This window comes from Hemiscyllium ocellatum, chromosome 8, assembly GCF_020745735.1.
Source record: "Hemiscyllium ocellatum isolate sHemOce1 chromosome 8, sHemOce1.pat.X.cur, whole genome shotgun sequence".
Classification (NCBI taxonomy): Eukaryota; Metazoa; Chordata; class Chondrichthyes; order Orectolobiformes; family Hemiscylliidae; genus Hemiscyllium; species Hemiscyllium ocellatum.
The window spans coordinates 104,314,337-104,334,057 of NC_083408.1; the positions used below are offsets into that span (position 1 = coordinate 104,314,337).

At 40.4% G+C, this 19,721-nt stretch overlaps 1 protein-coding gene across 4 annotated transcripts in view; it reads left to right on the top strand.

Moving 5' to 3' along the window:
- Window positions 1-19,035, top strand: part of ak7b (adenylate kinase 7b) — an 87,887-nt gene extending 68,852 nt beyond the window's left edge. For 2 of the 4 annotated variants that reach the window (XM_060828576.1, XM_060828578.1), the window contains 6 exons: window positions 1,217-1,345; window positions 9,001-9,069; window positions 9,719-9,916; window positions 14,655-14,875; window positions 17,370-17,528; window positions 18,997-19,035. In XM_060828576.1, the coding sequence (XP_060684559.1) occupies window positions 1,217-1,345; window positions 9,001-9,069; window positions 9,719-9,916; window positions 14,655-14,875; window positions 17,370-17,528; window positions 18,997-19,035 (815 nt within the window). The remainder of the gene's footprint in view (window positions 1-1,216; window positions 1,346-9,000; window positions 9,070-9,718; window positions 9,917-14,654; window positions 14,876-17,369; window positions 17,529-18,996) is intronic. The other 2 variants (XM_060828577.1, XM_060828579.1) reach the window with 2 other exon arrangements.
- Window positions 19,036-19,721: the final 686 nt, after the last annotated feature.

A 19,721-nucleotide genomic window follows, 5' to 3' on the forward strand; every position in this document is an offset into this window, starting at 1 on the left:
CCTTCTCATTCTCCTAAGTCCATACTTCAGTTCCTTCCTGCCCAACTTGTAACCCTCCAGAGCCCTGTCTGATCCTTGCCTCCTCAACCTTAATTAAGCTTTCTTCATCCTCTTGACTAGACATTCCACATTCCTTGCCATCCATGCTTCTTTCAACCTTCCATCCCTTCCTTGCCTCAATGGGACAAATCTGTCCAGCACTATCAGCAGGTGCTTCTGAAACAACCTCCACATTTCTGTTGTGCATTTCCCTGAGAATATCTGTTTCTATTCGAGGCGCGCCAGTTCCTGCCTAATAGCTTTGTAATAACACCCTCCCCCAATTAAATCCTTTACCATACTATCTGCTCCAAATCAATAGTTCCTTTCATTGATTCTTTCCTGACCTTCTATTTCATTAACATTGACTAACACCAAATTGTTGCATTCCAAGAAGGACCAGGATGGTGAAATGTTGAATAACAGGAACACTATTAAGGAAACGCTTGCTCTGTAGGTAGCAAGGTTGGACTAAATTGCCTCTCACCCAAAATGGCTGATGATGTCATTGCATCACATAATCAAACTCTTAAAGTGTCAGTCCATCACACTTACACAGCCCATCAAATCTATGCTGACAATTCAGTCAGTCCTGTTTTCCGACTCCATCCCTCTCGCTTTTCAAATGAATTACTATCAAGTGTCAACCCAATTTCATTTTTACATAAATTCTGCTGCTGCCACCTTTGTAGGCAGCAAGTCCCCTATCACTGCCACTATCTTAAGTTCTTCCTCAAATCCCACTTATATCCCTTAACTAAAACTTACCCAAAAACTAAAACCTCTGTTGCCTAGTCTTAGCATTATCAGTCAGTGAGAATAGCTTTCCTTTCCTACTTTATTCAATTAAATCAATCAATATCTAGTACACTTTCCACAAATCTTCTCTGAAACTCTTTTATTCTAAGAACAACAATCCAGCTTCTCCAATCTAACCTGGTAGCTAAACTCTGTCCAACGAATCCATTCTGCTAAGTCTGTACTGAATTCCCTTGTTATATGTTAAGTTTGGCCTAATCAGGCTTTATAAAGGTTCAACATAAATGTACTGCCTTGTACACAACATCTCCATGCAACTTAGGATTTGATATGCTTTGCTAAAACCTTTAGTTTTTTATGATAGATACTTTTCCCTCTGCATGCTAATTGATGGACTGTTTCATTGCCAACTTTGCAGGTCGTTTGGATGATGGATTTGTCATCAAGTTTATGAAGGATAAGTTGTCATCGATGCCTTGCCAGAACCAGGGTTTTATTCTTGATGGCTATCCTAAGACATACTTACAAACCAAGGAACTTTTCAGTGGTGAGCTATTGCACTTTAAAATAAGTTCATAATAGAATTGCAGTTATAAAGTCATAGAGATGTACAGCACGGAAACAGACCCTTCAGTCCAACCCATCCATGCCAACTAGATATCCCAACCTATTTTAGTCCCATTTGCCTGTACTTGGCCCAGATCCCTCTAAACCTTTCCGATTCATATACCCTTCCAGATACCTTTTAAATGTTGCAATTGTACCAGCCTTCATCACTTCCTCTGGCAGCTCATTCCACACACGCACCACCCTCTGTGTAAAAAAGTTGCCCCTTAGATCTCTTTTATAGCTTTTCCCTCTCACCCTAAACCTATAGTCTCTACTTCTTGAGTCCCCCATCCCAGGGGAAAGACCTTATCTGTTTATCCTATCCATGCCCCTCATGATTTTATAAACCTCTATGAAATCACCCTCAGCCTCCAACACTCCGGGGAAAACAGCCCCAGCCTGTTCAGCCTCCCCCTATAGCTCAAATCATCCAACCTTGGCAACATCCTTGTAAATCTTTTCTGAACCCTTTCAAGTTTCACAACATCCTTCTGACAGGGAGGAGACAAGAAGTACACGCAATATTCCAAAGGTGGCCTAACTAATGTCCTGTACAGTCATAATATGACCTCCCAACTCCTGTGCTCAATACTTTGATCAATAAAGGAAAGCATACCAAATGCCTTCTTCACTATCATATCGACCTGCTAAGATTTGCTTTCCCAAAACGCAGCATCTCACATTTATCTAACTTAAATTCCATTTGCCACGCCTCAGCCATTGGCCCATTTGATCTAGATCCTGTTGTACTGTGAGGTAACCTTCTTTATTTTCCACTACACTTCCAACTTTGGTGTAATCTGCAAACTTACTACCTATACGTCCTATGTTCACATCCAAATCATTTAGTTGACGAAAAGTAGTGGACCCAGCACTGAACCTTGTGGCACTCCACTGGTCACAGGCCGCCAGCCTGAAAAGCAACTGTCCACCACCACCTTCTGCCTTCTACCTTTGAGCCAGTTCTGTATCCAAATGGCTAGTTCTTCGTGCATTCCATGGGATCTAACCTTGCGAACCTGTTGAACGCATTACTGAAGTCCACATAGATCACGTCTACCACTCTGCCCGCATCAATCCTCTTGGTTACTTCTTCAAAAAAAACCACTCAAGTTGGTGGGACATGATTTTCCACACACAAAACCATTTTGACTATCCCTAATCAATTCTTGCCTTTCCAAATACATGTAAATCCTGTCCTTAAGGATTCCTTCCAACAACTTGCCCATCACTGACATCAGATTCGTCGGTCTATAGTTCCCTGGCTTGACCTTACCACCTTTCTTAAATGGTGGTACGATGTTTGCCAACCTCCAGTCTTCCGGTACCTCACCTTTGACTATCAATGATACAAATATCTCAGCAAGGGGCCCGGCAATCAATTCCCTAGCTTCCCACAGAGTTCTAGGGGACACCTGATCAGGTCCTGGGGATTTATCCACCTTTATGCATTTCAAGACATCCAGCACTTCCTCCTCTGTAATATGGACATTTTTCAAGATGTCACCATTTATTTCCCTACAGTCTATATCTCCCATGTCCTCCTCCACAGTAGGCACTGATGCAAAATACTTGTTTAGTATCTCCCCCATCTCCTGTGGCTCCACACAAAGGCTGCATTGCTGATCTTTGAGGGGCACTATTTGCTCCCTAGTTACCGTTTTGTCCTTGATGCATTTGTAAAAACTCTTTGGATTCTCCTTAACCCTATTTGCCAAAGCTATCTCATATATCATTTTTGTCCTCCTGATTTCCCTCTTAAGTATACTCCTACCATCTTTATACTCTTCTAAGGATTCACTCAATCTCTCCCCAGTGCAACTTCGCCTTTCAGCCCAAAGGAGTATATTGATGTTGATTAGAGTAAGGCAGAGATACTTATATGTTGTGCAAACTAAGGAATATCCTGTGAGAATACCTTTTTGTTAATATTTTAATAAACAAAATCATATCCCTTCCATTGCTATTTTTCAGTGAGTTGATGGAAAATTTGCCGCTTGCCTAGAGCGGTGCAACTCCTGTAACACTCAAGATGTTCAACACCTTCCAGGACAAAGTATCCCACTTGATTAGCATCCCAACCAGTTGCAGAAATGTACACTCCCTCCATCAGTAATGCATAATGATGGAGGGATGCACTGCAGTAATACACAAAGGTTTCTTTAACAACACCTTTCAAAATTACAACATCTCTCACTAGAAAGACAAAAGTAGCAGACACATGAGAACATCACTCTCTTTGAGTTCCCCTTCAACTCACATACCACCCTGACATGGAATTATCTCCGTGTTCCTTCATTGATGCTGAATCAAAACTTAAAACTCCCTAACAATACCTGAACTACTGGGATTGCAATGTGGCTCAAGAAAGTGGTTCAATAGCATCTTCTCAAGAGCAATTAAAGATGCTTAATAAATGCTAGCCTAGTCAGTGTTGCCCACATTCCATAAGCTAAGCTAAATAAAAAGTAGCATGATGTTTAAAAGTTGCCAATTTTGGAGGCAACAGACATGAACATCATCCGTATGCCCCTTTTCCGTTTTGCAGCCTTCATCTCAGTATCTATTCTCTTTCTCAATTCCCCAACTTTCTAATTCTTTCTATTTCTATTTCTGTCTATTGCAGAAAAATAAACAAAGGGGAAACAGATCCCTAGAAAATAACAATGTGAATCTTGTTGTTCAGTGCAGCATATTCTAGATCAAGCGAATGACCCTGACCCTCATTCACACTATTTTGCTGTATGGCTTGGCCTTTAAAAATATTGAAATAGTTGAGGAAAAATTATGTGTGAGGCACACAGAGACAGGGGATGATAATGAGGGACTATTACAGAGAATAGGAGAGAGAAAAAGTGACAGAATGAATGAAAAACCAACACAAATATTTAGAAAACAAAGCCATCTAATGGTAAGGATTAAACACAAAGAATTAGACTCAGATAAATGAGAAACAACAGAGAAACTTGTGCCACGATTTTAAAAATGGTTATGGGTATCCTGAAGTGAGATTATGCTGCAAATGTTGCTTCTGGTGGTGGCAATATAAAGTCAGTTAAAACCATTTTGAGCCACTTAAAGAGAAGTGCATTTTGACTGAAGCAAGATGTTGAAAGAATTCTAAAAGTGAATTTGATTTGGTGACTACTGAATAATCATATGACATACCAAAAGTGGAGGTGTAGTGGACAGTGAAGAGGGTTACCACAGATTACAACAGGATCTGGACCAGATGGGCCAATGGGCTGAGAAGTGGCAGAGGAAATTTAATTCAGATAAATGCGAGGTGCTGCATTTTGGGAAAGCAAATCTTAGCAGGACTTATACACTTACTAACGTCCTAGGGAGTGTTGCTGAACAAAGAGACCTTGGAGTGCAGGTTCATAGCTCCTTGAAAGTAGAGTCGCAGGTAGATAGGATACTGAAGATGGCGTTTGGTATGCTTTCCTTTATTGGTCAGAGTATTGAGTAAAGGAGTTGGGAGGTCATGTTGCAGCTGTACAGGACATTGGTTAGGCCACTGTTGGAATATTGCGTGCAATTCTGGTCTCCTTCCTATTGGAAAAATGTTGTGAAACTTGAAAGGGTTCAGAAATGACTTACAAGGATGTTGTTTGTGTTGGAGGATCTGAGCTACAGGTAGAGGCTGAACAGGCTAGGGCTGTTTTCCCTGGACCGTCGGAGGCTGAGGGGTGACCTTATAGAGGTTTACAAAATTATGAGAGGCATGGATAGGGTAAATAGACAAAGTCTTTTCCCTGGGGTCAGGGAGTCCAGAACTAGAAGGCGTAGGTTTAGGGTGAGAGGGGAAATATATAAAAGAGACCTAGGGGCAACTTAGACATGCAGAGGGTGGTACGTGTATGGAATGAGCTGCCAGAGGATGTGGTGGAGGCTGGTACAATTGCAACAGTTAAGAGGCATTTGGATGGGCATATGAATAGGAAGAGTTTGGAGGGATATGAGCCAAGTGCTGGCAGGTGGGACTAGATTGGGTTGGGATATCTGGTCGGCATGGACGTGTTGGACCGAAGGGTCTGTTTCCATGCTGTATATCTCTATGACTCTATAACCTCATCATGATGAGGCATAGCCCTGAACATCATGCGACATGCAATTAGCAGAGAACAGGCTCCATGTCCTTCTGAAGCTACACTGGAGGCTGTGGTATAGGAAGTAGTGGGAAGAAGTGATGTCATCAATCCACAAAGGTTCAGCAGGCTTTACAGGTGAACTTTGCTAAGTTATTGGGACCAGCTAACCCTAGTAACCAATGCCAGGTATCACTCTCTGAGGACCTCAATGTAGTGTGACAAGAAATACAATGAGGAGTGAGTGAATGTGTCCTCAAATACCACATCCTACCAACTGTAGCTTCATATACAATGGACCCACTCCCATCACACATATACCAACAATCCTTGTTAAGATTCATACCTCTCATGAGGTGCTGAATGACTTCTTGTGTTCTATGTTCTGTGACATGCTTTGAACTGCTGAAAATCTCATACCCACATTTCACAGCTTGTATATACTATTAATTATTCAACCAACACAATCACATCACCCAAATTTATTGCCATAATCATAGAGAATTTTCTTACTTTCATCTTTATAAATATCTTTTATCCTTGCCTACTTTTAAAATTTGTATGTGTATATCGTGAGTAAAACTATCAATTTCACTTGAATAACTACAACAGTAATTTTGCATTTAACCACCTTTATCCTGTTTAAGATTCAGACTTTGATGCTGTTTGTTTACAAATTAACCAACTTCCAAATGGAAAAGGGGATAGATATATGCATTTACACAAACAAAGTCTTAGCACACAGATCCCATTGCAGAAATGCCTTTTATAGGATTGGATTAGTGGAAAAGATGACCATTTCTATTAGTACAACCAACCATGCTGCATGTGTTTGATGATTGCATCACCTGGGCAAGCCACACAGCATCTGGATGCCTCAGTGATGTCACCATAGTTGATTCTCCAACAACGATTGGAGAACAATATCTCTCTTTAATATATCAACATTTGTCCTTCCACACTGCTTCTTCACCGCTGGCCAACCAATTCAGACTGCTAGTATCCATTCCAAGATGATACATACAAAGCCAGGGTTTCTAGGAATAGAGCTGCCTGGGAATGAGAAATGGCTTTTCAGGGCCGTCTTTCTCAATGAAATTCAGCAGCCTTCCATGCTGTGACCACTACGACAGCTCTGTCTAGAAACATACGGTAAGTATAAATGGGTTCAGGACCCATCATAGCAATTTGTGAACTTGGAATTCAGTTAATTGTTTTGGAATATAAAGCTAGTCTTTGGTTGGTGACTATATCAAACATCATTGATTACTGTTTTTAAAAAGACAGGTTCACTAATCCCTTTTAGAGTTGGAAATCTGCCCATTTTACTCGTTCTGGCCTACATGTGATTCCAACCCACAGCAATTGGCTTTTGACTGTCTTCAGAAATGGCCAAGTTAATCACTCAATTCAAGAGCAATTAGGAATGTTGGTCTTGCCAGTGCCATCCACATCCCATGAAAGAATAAAGAACATAGGCCCTGAAGGAAAGCATGGATGATTAGTTGGTGCAAATGACATGCTTAATTTGACTTGGAATATTTATTTGATGATGATTTTAATTTTTGCATTATAGCCATTGTGATTGTCAGTAACACAATGAAGGTGAACTGTGGAAATGTCAAGAACCGAGGAACTGGTGTTGTGTTTACTGCTTTCTCAGCCAGATAAGTCAATCAGAAATGACTTATCCAGAATAGTTGTAGTTGTCTCCACACTGACCTCCTCCACTGCTAATTGCCACATAGTGTGATGTTCAAGAATGTGCCTCATCATTATGAGGTTAACCACCATTAATCTTGAAAATTAATAAGGTGAATAGCAAATGTCTTTTCTCTCGAGTGTGGCAGTTCAAAACTAGGGGGCTTTTTTTTAAGTGAGAAAGATTTAAAAAGGATATGAGGGGCAACCTTTTTACACAGACAGTGCTTTGTATGTCAAATGAACTGCCAGAGGAAGTGGTGGATGCAGGTACAGTTACGATATTTAAAAAACAATTGGATAAAGTATACAAATGAGAAAGCTTTGGACAGCAATGGGTCAAATGCAGGCAAGTGGAATTAGTTTGATTTAGGAACATGGTTGGCATGGACAACCAAGGGTCCATGCTATATGACTCAATGACTGTATTACTCGAAAATTGTTCTGAGAACACTGCAGAGCTCCCACAAAGCAGTTCAGCAGTAGAAGCATCGTTTATGCACTCAGGAGAAAGTGAGGTCTGCAGATGCTGGAGATCAGAGTCAAAAGGTCTGGTCCTGGAAAAACAGTCAAGGAGCAAGAGAATCGACATTTCGAGCATAAACTCTTTAAAGATGCAGTTTCCACTCTCAAGTGGTTGAGGATGCCCTCCAGCACATCTCATTCACTTCCCACACCTCCGCCCTCGAACCCCATACATCCACCCCAACTGCAACAAGGACAGAACCACCTCCCCCCACCCCGCTCTTCATCTTCCACTCCACCAACCTCTGTCTGCATTGCATCATCCTCCGCTACTTCTGCCACCTACAACTGGACCCCACCTGCAGAGATATATTCCCCTCCATACCCCATCCACTTTCCGTGAAGACTTCATGACTCCCTTGTCAGGTCCAAACCGCAGCCCCCCCCCCCCCCCCCGTCAGCACCAACCCACCTTCCCCTGCCACCGCATGAATTGTAAAACCTGCGCCCGCACCTCCCCCTGCCTCACCTCCATCCAAGGCGCCAAAAGAGTCTTCCACATCCATCAGAGTTTTACCTGCATTTCCACACATGTCATTTACTGTATCTGTTGCTCCTGATGCAGTCTTCTCTATATTGGAGAGGCAGGACGCCTACTTGCAGAAAGCTTCAGAGAACACCACCGCCCTGTGGCTGAACACTTCAACTCCCCCTCCCACTCCACCAAGGACTTGCAAGTTCTGGGCCTCATCCATCGCCACTCCCTAACCACCCGACGCCTGGAGGAAGAACGTCTCATCTTCAGCCTCAGTACCCTCCAACCACATGGCATCAAAGTGGATTCCACCAGTTTCCTCACTTCCCCTACTCCCACCTTATCCGAGATCCAACCTTCCAACTCAGCACCACCCTCATGATCTGTCCTACCAGTCCATCTTCCTTCCCACCTATCCTCTCCAACCTATCACCATTAACCCCCCCATCTATCTATCACACTCTCAGCTACCTTTCCCCAGCCCCACCCCTCCCATTTATCTCTTCACCCCCTCCCTCCACCACCCCTCAGTTCAGCCTCATTCCTGATGAAGAGCTTTTGCCCAAAACATCGATTCCCCTACTCCTTGGATCTTCCCTCTCTTTTACCCAACACTGCTCCTGGTGGGTCATGCTCGTCAATTGTTCTTTTACTTTATAATATGGATGATTTGGGGTAGTTAAAAAGAAACCCAGAGGTGTGTAATAGTATTTCAGTATCTCTGCAGCACAGACATTACTAAGCCTTTTAGCATTTGCCAGTGTCTAAATTAACCCTTATGTGTCTTGTCTTATAATACAGTTGAAGAAGATGAGGAAGAAGAAACTACCTTGAATAAATCACCTCAATATGACAAAGTAATTACTCCAGGTTCGTAATAATTCATTGCATTTAGGATTTTATAAAGCTATGTCAATAATATTTGTCATATTTTATTCTTTGTTACTAACCTTCAAGTACCTGCATAAACTATAATCTTCAGTTATAGACCCTTATCTGTTGCTGATCCAAATTAATAAAGTTAAGGGAGCCAAGGTCATTTAGACTATCAAACGTACCCTCTCCATCTGTATAATCTATCCCATAGTGCATTTCATTACATCATCTTAACTCCTAAATGGACATTTGATGACCCTCAAAGGTAACAGGTGAAAACTCCACAGTATTTATACATCACTGAAAGTTGAATCTGTCATGACTCACTCCTCATCCTTGTGGAATTCACTTACACTGAAGACCTCAATCCCTTCTTCTCTGACTTCTCTGCAAACCTCAATTACTCAATTTTATCATACATGGAAATTCTGAAACCCAATTAAACACTAATAGCTTTACCTTCTCTGTCCTCCTGAAGTCTTAAATTTCAACAAGGCTACCTCTGACTATTTCTTTGTCCTCAATATTACCCATACCTCCTTCAAGCTGTCTTGGTAACTTATTTTAAAAACTCCCATTCTTCTGACCTTTCGCATATCATTTCTATGGCAATAATTCAAGTTTCTATAATTTTTCTCCACAGAATACATCTTTTCTTTGGAAGCTTCCAATGAGTTCCTGAAGAATCGTGCTTTAAACCTGCCAGAGAGCCTTGTGGTTGGAACCCACTATACACAAGACAAGTTCATGCGCCATCTTGCCCAGTACAGGGAACAAAATACAGAAGACGAAACACTCCTTAATTATTTTGATGAGATTGAGATTCATCCTGTGCACATTGGTAAGCTTGATAGATGTCAATTAAGTTACTAACATAAAGTATATGATTAGGAGCAGGCCATGCAATGTACATTCAGACAAATTTGGCGTTACATTTTTGAAAATTGCAACTTTAAGTAAGACGTTGATTCCCATTAGTTTCTGTAGGATCTTCATTATAAAAATAACGAACATGTTATATGTGAACCTTCTAAGTTGAAATTCTATACTTTAAATCGTTAAATTCTGCCATTGATAAATCAAATAACTGTTAAAATAAAATACATTTCAAAATGTTTTTAAAAAGGAGCATTCGACTTATAGTGCCTCCTGTAGTGTGCTCTCTGAAAGATTAGATTAGATTACTTACAGTGTGGAAACAGGCCCTTCGGCCCAACCAGTCCACACCGACCTGCCGAAGCGCAACCCACCCATTCCCCTACATTTACCCCTTTACCTAACACTACGGACAATTTATCACGGCCAACCCACCTGACCCGCACATCTTTGGACTGTGGGAGGAAACCGGAGCACCCGGAGGAAACCCACGCAGACACGGGGAGAACGTGCAAACTCCACACAGTCAGTTGCCTGAGTCGGGAATTGAACCCAGGTCGCTGGCGCTGTGAAGCAGCAATGCTAACCACTGTGCCACCGTGCCGCCCAAAGTGGAAGTGGAGGAGATTGCTGCCAGGCTTCTACTGTGGGCCACCTACTGGAGCCAACACTTGTTCCTGGCCATATCTGCTGCCTGGTGTGTGTTGTATGGTGTCTTTCTGGAGTCTGTGGCTCCCTTTTCTTGCTGGTTGTTGCTGCCACTTCTGAGATTTGCTCAGGCTAGTACTTGTTTGGCCCTTTTGGCTGGTTGCAGGGCCTTGGCCTTCATCCCTCTGGCCAGCCGTGTGTTTGGCAATGAGCTTGAACTGAAAACAACCAATAGATTCTATTCATCCAACTTAGTGTTGCAGAGGGTATATTGAGCTGTATTAAACTGGGGTGTAGGACTGGTGTATTCAGAAAACTGCATTTTCCAGTCCTTTACAGTCTGACGTTACTAAGGACATTGCAAATATTGAAGGTGGAATTGACATTGTTAAATCTATCTACTGATACGTTTTGAATAGCCTTGTCTTCTTTGAATTAGCATGGTGCTGGGAAAGCATAGCAGTTCAGGCAGCACCTGAGGAGCAGGAAAATTGATGTTTTGGGCAAAAGCCCTTCATCTATTCCTGATGAAGGGCTTTTGCCCGAAACGTTGATTTTCCTGCTCCTTGGATGCTGCCTGAACTGCTGAGCTTTTCCAGCACCACTCTAATCTAGAATCCGGTTTCCAGCATCTTCAGTCATTGTTTTTACCTTGTCTTCTTTGAAGCATGATATTGCCTAAATTCAGGGAGTAAATGCCCAGAAGTTTGCCCTATGTCATTTCCTTTTTTTAAAACTTAACCATTGCTGAAAGTTAGCATTATTAAACATTGGGGAAAAACAAAGGAAGATAGCCTTGCCTGTCTTCCTTTTCATTTAGATGCCACCTCTGGTGGAGCAATCATAAGACAAAGATACAGACAAATGTTTAAAATGTATTGCCTTGTATTCTTTTTACCTTCAGTGTTTGGTACCAATGTGTTGAATAAACCAAATCATGATATCGTTTACAGGAAATATTAGAATATTTTCTCTTCAGTTGTGGTTGATATTAATCGTTCTCCATATAGCCACCAAGTAAAATGTCTTAGCCTGGAGTGATGTGGTTAGAGATTAAAAAAAACTGCAGATGTTGAATTCCAAGGTAGACAAGCAGGAGGCTGGAAGAACAGAGCAAGCCGGGCAGCTGGACAAGTGGAGGTGGAGATTTCAACATTTTGAGTATAAGCCCTCTTGAGGACTTCAGGATGTGGTCCCAGATAAAATATGTTGTCTGTTTTACTCGAACTTACCCATTTTCTAGACTCTAAGTCTTCTATAACAAACTTTACTGATCTCTACATTTCCGCATACACAAACAAGCCCTGCAAAGTATTAAAGGGAGATAACAAACATTGATGTTTTTCCCATACAAAACACTCACTTCTACACTCATAGATTTTGTCCTTCCACTTATGCTCTTCCCCCTGCCCATTTTTTCTATCTATTTCAAGCTTCTCCTGCTACCAGCCATCAAGACTTCCCTGCCAACCAACTTGCAGCTCTGTGTCACACCTGGGACCCATGGTTTGCTGGCCTTGTGACTTAGTTATTTGACATTTTGCATGATTTAACTTCCCATCTTTTTCAGTACTAGTCCAGGAGTGGATGTTAATTGTTTAAAACATTGTTGTATTTTTAACTTGATTAAGAGAAAATGAGGACTGCAGATGCTGGCGATCAGAGTCGAGAGTGTGGTGCTGGAAAAGTACAGCAGATCAGGCAGCATCCAAGGAGTAGGAGTAACTGTTTCTGGAGATTTTAGATTTGTGGTGGGTAGGTTTTGGATTTGAGCCTATTCCTAATGAAGGGATTATGCCTGAAATGTCGATTCTCCTACTCCACAGATGCTGCCTGACATGCTGTGCTTTGCCAGCATCACATTCTCAACTTTTAGCATGATAATCAGGAAAAGTTTGCACTTTATAGAAAACAAAAGGTATTTTTATTCACACAGGAAGGTCTCACTTAGAATTACTCATTTTAAATTCAAGGCAATATTTTATATTTTCTAATCTACCTGTTCAGTGATGTTATTATGCATCTGGAAAAGGTGGGATTTGAGCTCAGACCTCTTGCTCAGATTCAGGGACTCTACTGATGTGCCACAAGCACCCAAAAAGAAAACCTTATTTACGAACAGTCCATCACACAAAGATCAGCCACTCCCCTTCAGTAGATTGAACTCTAATCTCCTCCATGATAGTGGGGATAATAACTAGTATACTAACAAGGAATTTCCAAGCTCACGGTTTACAGGAAAATAGGAACTGCTATGGACCATTGAGCCTGTTACACCATCCAATTAGATCATGATATGTGCTATGAATAATTGAACAAGTCAAACTGCAGTGGGGGAGTTATTTTAAAGAGGTAGATAAGCACATCAACAATCTGGGCGGCACGGTAGCTAGCACTGCTGCCTCACAGCACCATTGTCCCAGGTTCGATTCCAGCCTTGGGTGACTGTATGGAGTTTGCACATTCTCCCCATGTCTGCGTGGGTTTCCTATGGGTTTTCTGGTTTCTTCCCACAGTCCAAAGGTGTGCAGGTCAGATGAATTGGCCATGCTAAATTGTCCATAGTGTTAGGTGCATTAGTCAGAGAGAAACAGGCCTTGGTGGGTTACTCTTCGGAGGGTCGGTGTGGGCTGATTGGGCCAACGGGCTTGTTTCCACACTGTAGGGAATCCAAATCTAAAAATAAAGTTCTTCATCAGTAGTGAAATCACATGTCCTGATGTTGTGAAGAACACTATATGAATGCATTTTTTAAATTCAGTCACTCGAGAGGACTTTCTTTGATTTTCCTTCTCTCCCTCCCAAAGGAGAAGTGTCTCAGCTGTCTTCAGTCCTGTCTCTAAAGATACAATATGTATGGAAAGTCTTGGATGCTTTTGCATTTATTTCTTAAATATAAATGCCAATTTTAATATATGTTTGACTTTTAGCTCTGATAGAATTATAACTAGTGATTTCTATGACAAAGGATGTATCTAATTAGAGTGTGATCTCTGTTTAAAATAAACCAGTGAGTACCAAACATCTGAAATAAGACACTTAATTGCTAGAAGTATACAGAAGGTTCATCAGTGTCACAAAGAAAAAGAAATGTAGATTAATAGCCTGAGTTTTATGGTCAGTAGCGGTGTCTATTGATAGGACTGACAAAATATAGGTAAAATATGAATAAGTGATAAAGTTTATGAATACAGATATGATACCAACAGCCAAATGTTTAAAGGCATGTAATTAAGAACATGTGTTATGAAGGTGTAAGGGGTAATGTACCTTTAAGAGCGTTGAAGCACTTAGCAAGCACACAGAGTGCTGGAGAACTTACAATGTAACATTTGGTTCAGCAACTAGGAGTTGCTCTGAGACAAAACAAATTCAAATTTGGCCAATCAGTTTAAATTATGCCCCAAGATACTAAACTCCAATCAAGTTTGAATTTGATATTTTGACAGTATTAAAACCAATGAAACGATCCAATGCTTTGGCGTATAAGGCCAGGAAAAATTGAACAGTTGGGGCAGAACTTCTAAAAGACCAACCAATGTTAGCAAGAACTCTCTGACAGGTACCTGGAGAAGGAGTTTGCACAGGAACAAAGATCGACACTGACCTGGAGAGCAAATTTACAGAGGAAGATACCAAGAAAAGAACAGCTGGCTGGTTATGAAATTAGAATTTTTCTGTAAATCTTACTCGGGGGTTTTATTGAGCCAGTATTGTAGAAGGAAAGGTAAAAGATAGGTTTAGATAAATGACTTGTAAATAGGTGTTCATCAATTAAAGTTGTTAACTTTTATTTTAAATAGTAACCTTTGGGATAGTTCTTTACCTCTCGAATTTTTACAAATTATAGCACGGGCTGAATCTTTTATGTGTGTTGGGTTAAATTAGCAGAGGAGTTAACCCTGTATTGTAACACATGAAATAAAGGAAAGACATGTAATGCTGAAGTCATTTTGGCCAGCTACATGCATTTGAAATGCAATTTCCAACTGTGTTGAGGATTACAGTGAATGTACAAGAAAACTTGAAGTGCAGCCTGTAACTGTCCCTTTCAGATGTTTCTCAAGATAATGATGCTGAAAACACTCCAGTCATTGATGATATTATTAAAATTGTGGGATCTGCTAAGAACTATGGGCCAACACCTGAGGAGCTGAAAGAACTGCAACGCAGACAGGCAGATGAGCGCCTGGCCAGAGAGGCTGCTGAAATTGCAGAGCGAGAACGAAGGGAAGCAGAGGAAGCAGCAGAAAAAATGGCACGCTGGGAGGAATGGGTAAGTGGGGGAAATGTATTCATAAATGGAACATACTGGCAAGTTCAGATAAGACCCAATATCCGCAGTAGCCCGTGGTACTCAGAAAAAATATAACTGGGCATTAAAATATGCCATTTGATTACTATCAGAAACTATCTTTCTACGTTTTACTTTTCTCCAACTATGAAGGTAAATTGATCAGCTACAGTGCAATCTCTTTAATAAAGAACAAACGATGTCAGCAGATCCATAAGTGCTGATATTTATGTTACAATGGGTAAAGTTTCTCTCTATGCCTTTATGTCCTACTAACAGCTACCAGGCTGAAATTCATGAGGACTATCCTGTGTAGAATTCTCCCTGCCTTCAGGTTTTTGTTATCCACTTGATATTTAAATAAACAAATCTTTTGCTTCTTACAACCATAACAGTTAATAACATCATTCATAATTATTAACCTCCAAATTAATCAACTAGTCCAGTTCATGATTTGACATTTATTTACACATTTTACTTTGATTCATTTCTCATATACTTTTCATTCTGTAATAAGTAATATGAAAAAAACACCATAGAGGCCAGTATCCCAGCATCAAGTCGTCCTTTATTTACACTATGAAAGTCCTTGACACTGATCCAGCTTCCTCAGGTGCCAGCTCTCAGAATGACAGAACCTCTGACACTCCTGTCTATAGCTGTCAGCCAGGACTCCCAGATTGGACCAGATTAACAGCCCCAGTTAGGGAGCTCATATCCTATGACCTCCACTTGACTGACCTCATTCTAATCATTGCATAACATATTCAGTATTAATGTCCTGTATTAATTTTAGAATTGGTATCTAAAGCTAATATGTCTCACATCTGTACTTTGTAAGTATTTTCTAATCAAATAAAAACTTTTCAGTGCTGCTTTTAAAACAGTACATTAACAAACTGCTCCCTTGAAAGGTATCTGCCTAGAATGTTACAGTCTGTACTTTTTAGAAATGCTGACACCATGTAAGTTCAGCAGTCCTGTTCTTATTTCAGTTTTCCAGCATTTGACATATTTCCTTTTATTTTTACAAGTTTTGTTGTGCCTAATAAGCAAATATAGCTATCATGTAATTTAATTCAATTTTTACATTCACAAATCATGATCAAACATAATGACTACATCCTTCATATTTGAATGAAAACTGAACTTAGTGATCTCAGAAGCTTCAGAGTCAAAATCTGATTCTTCAGTATTTCTTCCTTATTATTTTGCACTTCTCAGGTTCTGCATGGGCCTTTGGCTTATGACCTATTTATGAGTTTGTGCAATATACAGTAAGATATGACCTGATCAGAGTAGTCATTACTTCAAGTGACAGTCTACCTTGGCTTACTCTGGAAGGCTAATAGGACGCTGTTGGCAAGCCAGAAGAATGGTCTGCCTATAACACAAGTGAGTCAGTTGCACTTGCAGTATGGCACATCCACACACATAGGTATTACAGAACCCCTACAGTGCGGAAGCAGGCCATTTGGCCCATTGAAGAGCATCCCACCCAAATCTCTTCTCATCCCTGTAACCCTGCATTTCTCATGGCTAATTCACCAACCTGCAGATTTTTGGAAGCTACAAATACTCTTACACTCCATTCTGTTCTAATAGGAAACAGAATTCTCTGGTAAGTTTCTCAGGGCAATGCCTTGACCAGAGTCAACCTAACTAGGTTAAATTTTAAACAAACTTGGCAGTTAACTGTTAGTCATCACCTATTTGGTGCATTGCCCATTGCAATACCTCTACCAATCCATCTGCAACTAATCAGCACTGTCCTCATACAGTCTAAATGTTTTTTTTTCCCCTTACACTGATATCTCTGATATTCTTATGAATTAGCTCAATGAGCACAAGAGTAAAAGCTTTGACAAAATAGGTGCAATTACAACATTTAAAAAACATCTGGATGGATATACGAAAAAGAAGGATTTAGAGAGATATGGGCCAAATGCTGCCAAATGGGACAAGGCCAGTTGGGATGTCTGGTCAGTGTGGATGAGTTGGACCGGAGGATCTGTTTCCATGCTGTATGTCTCTATGTCTTTTTTTACAACAGCACAAAGTTTGTGTATGTGTGTTTATAATTAAGAACATTAGAAATGGAGCAGGAATGGACCTTCGGCCTTTTGAGGGATTTCTTCTGTTTACTTTGACTGTGGCTGATCTTTTATACCCACTTTGCCTTCCTGCTCCATCCACATTTCTTTTCTTTATTCTTTTAAGGCATGGTGGTATGAACACCCACATTTGTTGCCCATTCCTAATTTCCTGTAAGTTGAGTGGCTTGCTAAGCCATTTCAGAGGGCAGGTAAGAGTCAATAATATTGCTGTGGTTCTGCAGTCACTTTTAGGCTAGACTGGTTAAAGACAGAAGGTTTCCTTCCCTAAAGGGCATTAGTGAATCAGATGGGTTAAATGGGTTAGATCCATGACCTCTTTGTGTATGTTGAAAAGTTAATATATTTGAATTTTTATACAGAGCAAGCGTCTGGAGGAGGTAAAGAGACAAGAACAGGAATTTCTTGAAGCCCATTCAGTCCCATTACGAAATTATTTAATGCAGAATGTCATGCCAACACTGACCAAGGGACTGATTGAGTGCTGCAAAATCAGGCCCAGTGATCCAGTTGACTTCTTGGTAAGTGAAACAAAATAGTGATTCCCTTGCCATGATCCCCTTAAACTTGTTCATTACTCTCCTCTATTAGAACACAAACCAACAGTGATTCATCCTGCAGAGTATTGAGCTGTGAGGACTTTGCACTTATGGTAATCAATACTGCACATGGCCATGATCAGTGTGGGGGTGAAATGACCAGTTTTCTACCAATCCAATATCTTACATAACTGTTAAAAATCATACAATACCAGGTTAAAGTCTAACAGGTTTATTTGGAAGTACAAGCTTTTGGAGCACTGCTCCTTCGTCAGGTAGCTATGTTCATAGGACACAGAATTTATAGCAAAACATCACACAACTGGTGCAATATATTGAACAAACCTAGATTCCTGTTGTCTTTCATCTTTTAGATTGAGTAGCAGGTTTCGATTCATTAATACATAAATCCCAGAACTTCTTTCAAATCAAATTCCTGAAATAATTTAAAGTTTTCTAAAAACGTGACATCTCAGCTCAGGCAGTGCATTAAAGGTGTGAGGTTAGAGTCTGTATATATTCCAATCTTGAGTAAGACTGGTTCTGTTTCCAAAGTAGGAATTGATAAAATGCCATACGGATTGACTACCTACAGATTGTGTGCTTTCTGAACAAAATAGAATGTATCTGCAAATACAATTCTGTAAATGCAAATTCACTCCATAGATTTATGTGCGTGCATATGTGGAGAGAGAAAGAGAGCAAGAGAGTGTGTGTGTGTGTGTGTGTGAGAGGGAGAAAGTTACATAACTGTGACTAATTAAATATTTGTGAGAGAAGATAGGTAGACAAGCAGGATGCTAGAAGAACACAGAAAGCCAGGCAGCATCAGGAGGTGGAGAGTTTCAATGTTTCAGCAGTAAACTTTCTTCAGGATTCACATCTGATGGAGGTAGAGAACTTCATCAAAATAAGCATCCTTTGACGAGGCTTCACAGTGGTCCAAACTTAATTAGAGACCAAAAGCTGCAGATGCTGGAATCCAAGATAGACAAGCAGGAGGTTGGAAGAACGCAGCAAGCCAGGCAGCATTATGAGGAGGACAAGTCAATGTTTCAGGTGTAACCCTTCTTCAGAAGATAGAGCTATGAAGCAAATAAATCACATCAGATTTAGTACCCAACATCTTTATTCCCATGCTTCAGGGAATATTAACATTTTAGCCTCTTCTGCTGAAGAAATATGCATGGCTTCACGGGAGTCAGTAGTACTCTGTTGATTTCTCTCAGAAAAGAAATGTAGGCACCTGGAGTTCTAATCAAACAATTATCATTGATAATCTAATATTTTTCAGAACTAATACTCTGATAATCATATGATTAGAAAGAGGTTACCATTGTCCTAATTCAGTTGTGTCTCCCTTATACACCTGCATATTCTAACTCTGTTATCCTAATCCAGAATTGCCAAATCATAGTAATATATTAAAATGTTTTTTTTAATTTTTAAGGCTGAATACCTGTTCAAGCATAATCCACAAGTTGAATGAAGAGAAAGTGGAAGACTTTGAATTGTTTCTCCAAATTATACAGATGAGAAACCAGTTTTGATATATTGATTAGGACTTTGTCTTTTTAAATTGTGTGTTAGCAAAATTAGTTTTAGTGGAAATCTAATTTGTGCCATTAAAGGAAATCCTGCTTATATGAATTAAGTGACTCCTATTAGTTTATAATCTTATAGTACAATACATTTTGTATTGCTCCAACTTTAGAAACAGCATGGTAGACTGGTTAGCAAGGTTAAGTCACATGGAATTCAGAGAGAGCTAACCAATTTGATACAAAATTGGCTTGAAGGTCAGAGACAGAGGTTGGTGGTAGAGGGATTTTTCTTGAACTGGAGGCCTGTGAACAGTGGTGTGCCAAAAAGAATCGTTGCCAGTTTCATTGATTTTCACCATTTCTTTAAATGATTTGGATGTGAATATCGGAGGTGTTCAGTAAGTTTGTAGATGACACCAAAATTGGTTGTGTAGTGGTCAGCAAAGAAGGCTATCTCAGAGTGCAACAGGACCTTGATCAGATGAACCAATGGGACAAGGAGTAGCAGATGCAGTTTCATTTAGGTAAATGTGAGGTGCTGCATTTTGGAAAGGCAAATCAGGGAAGCACTTATACACTTAATGGTAAGGTCCTAGGGAGTGTTGCTGAACAAAGAGACTGAGAAATGCAG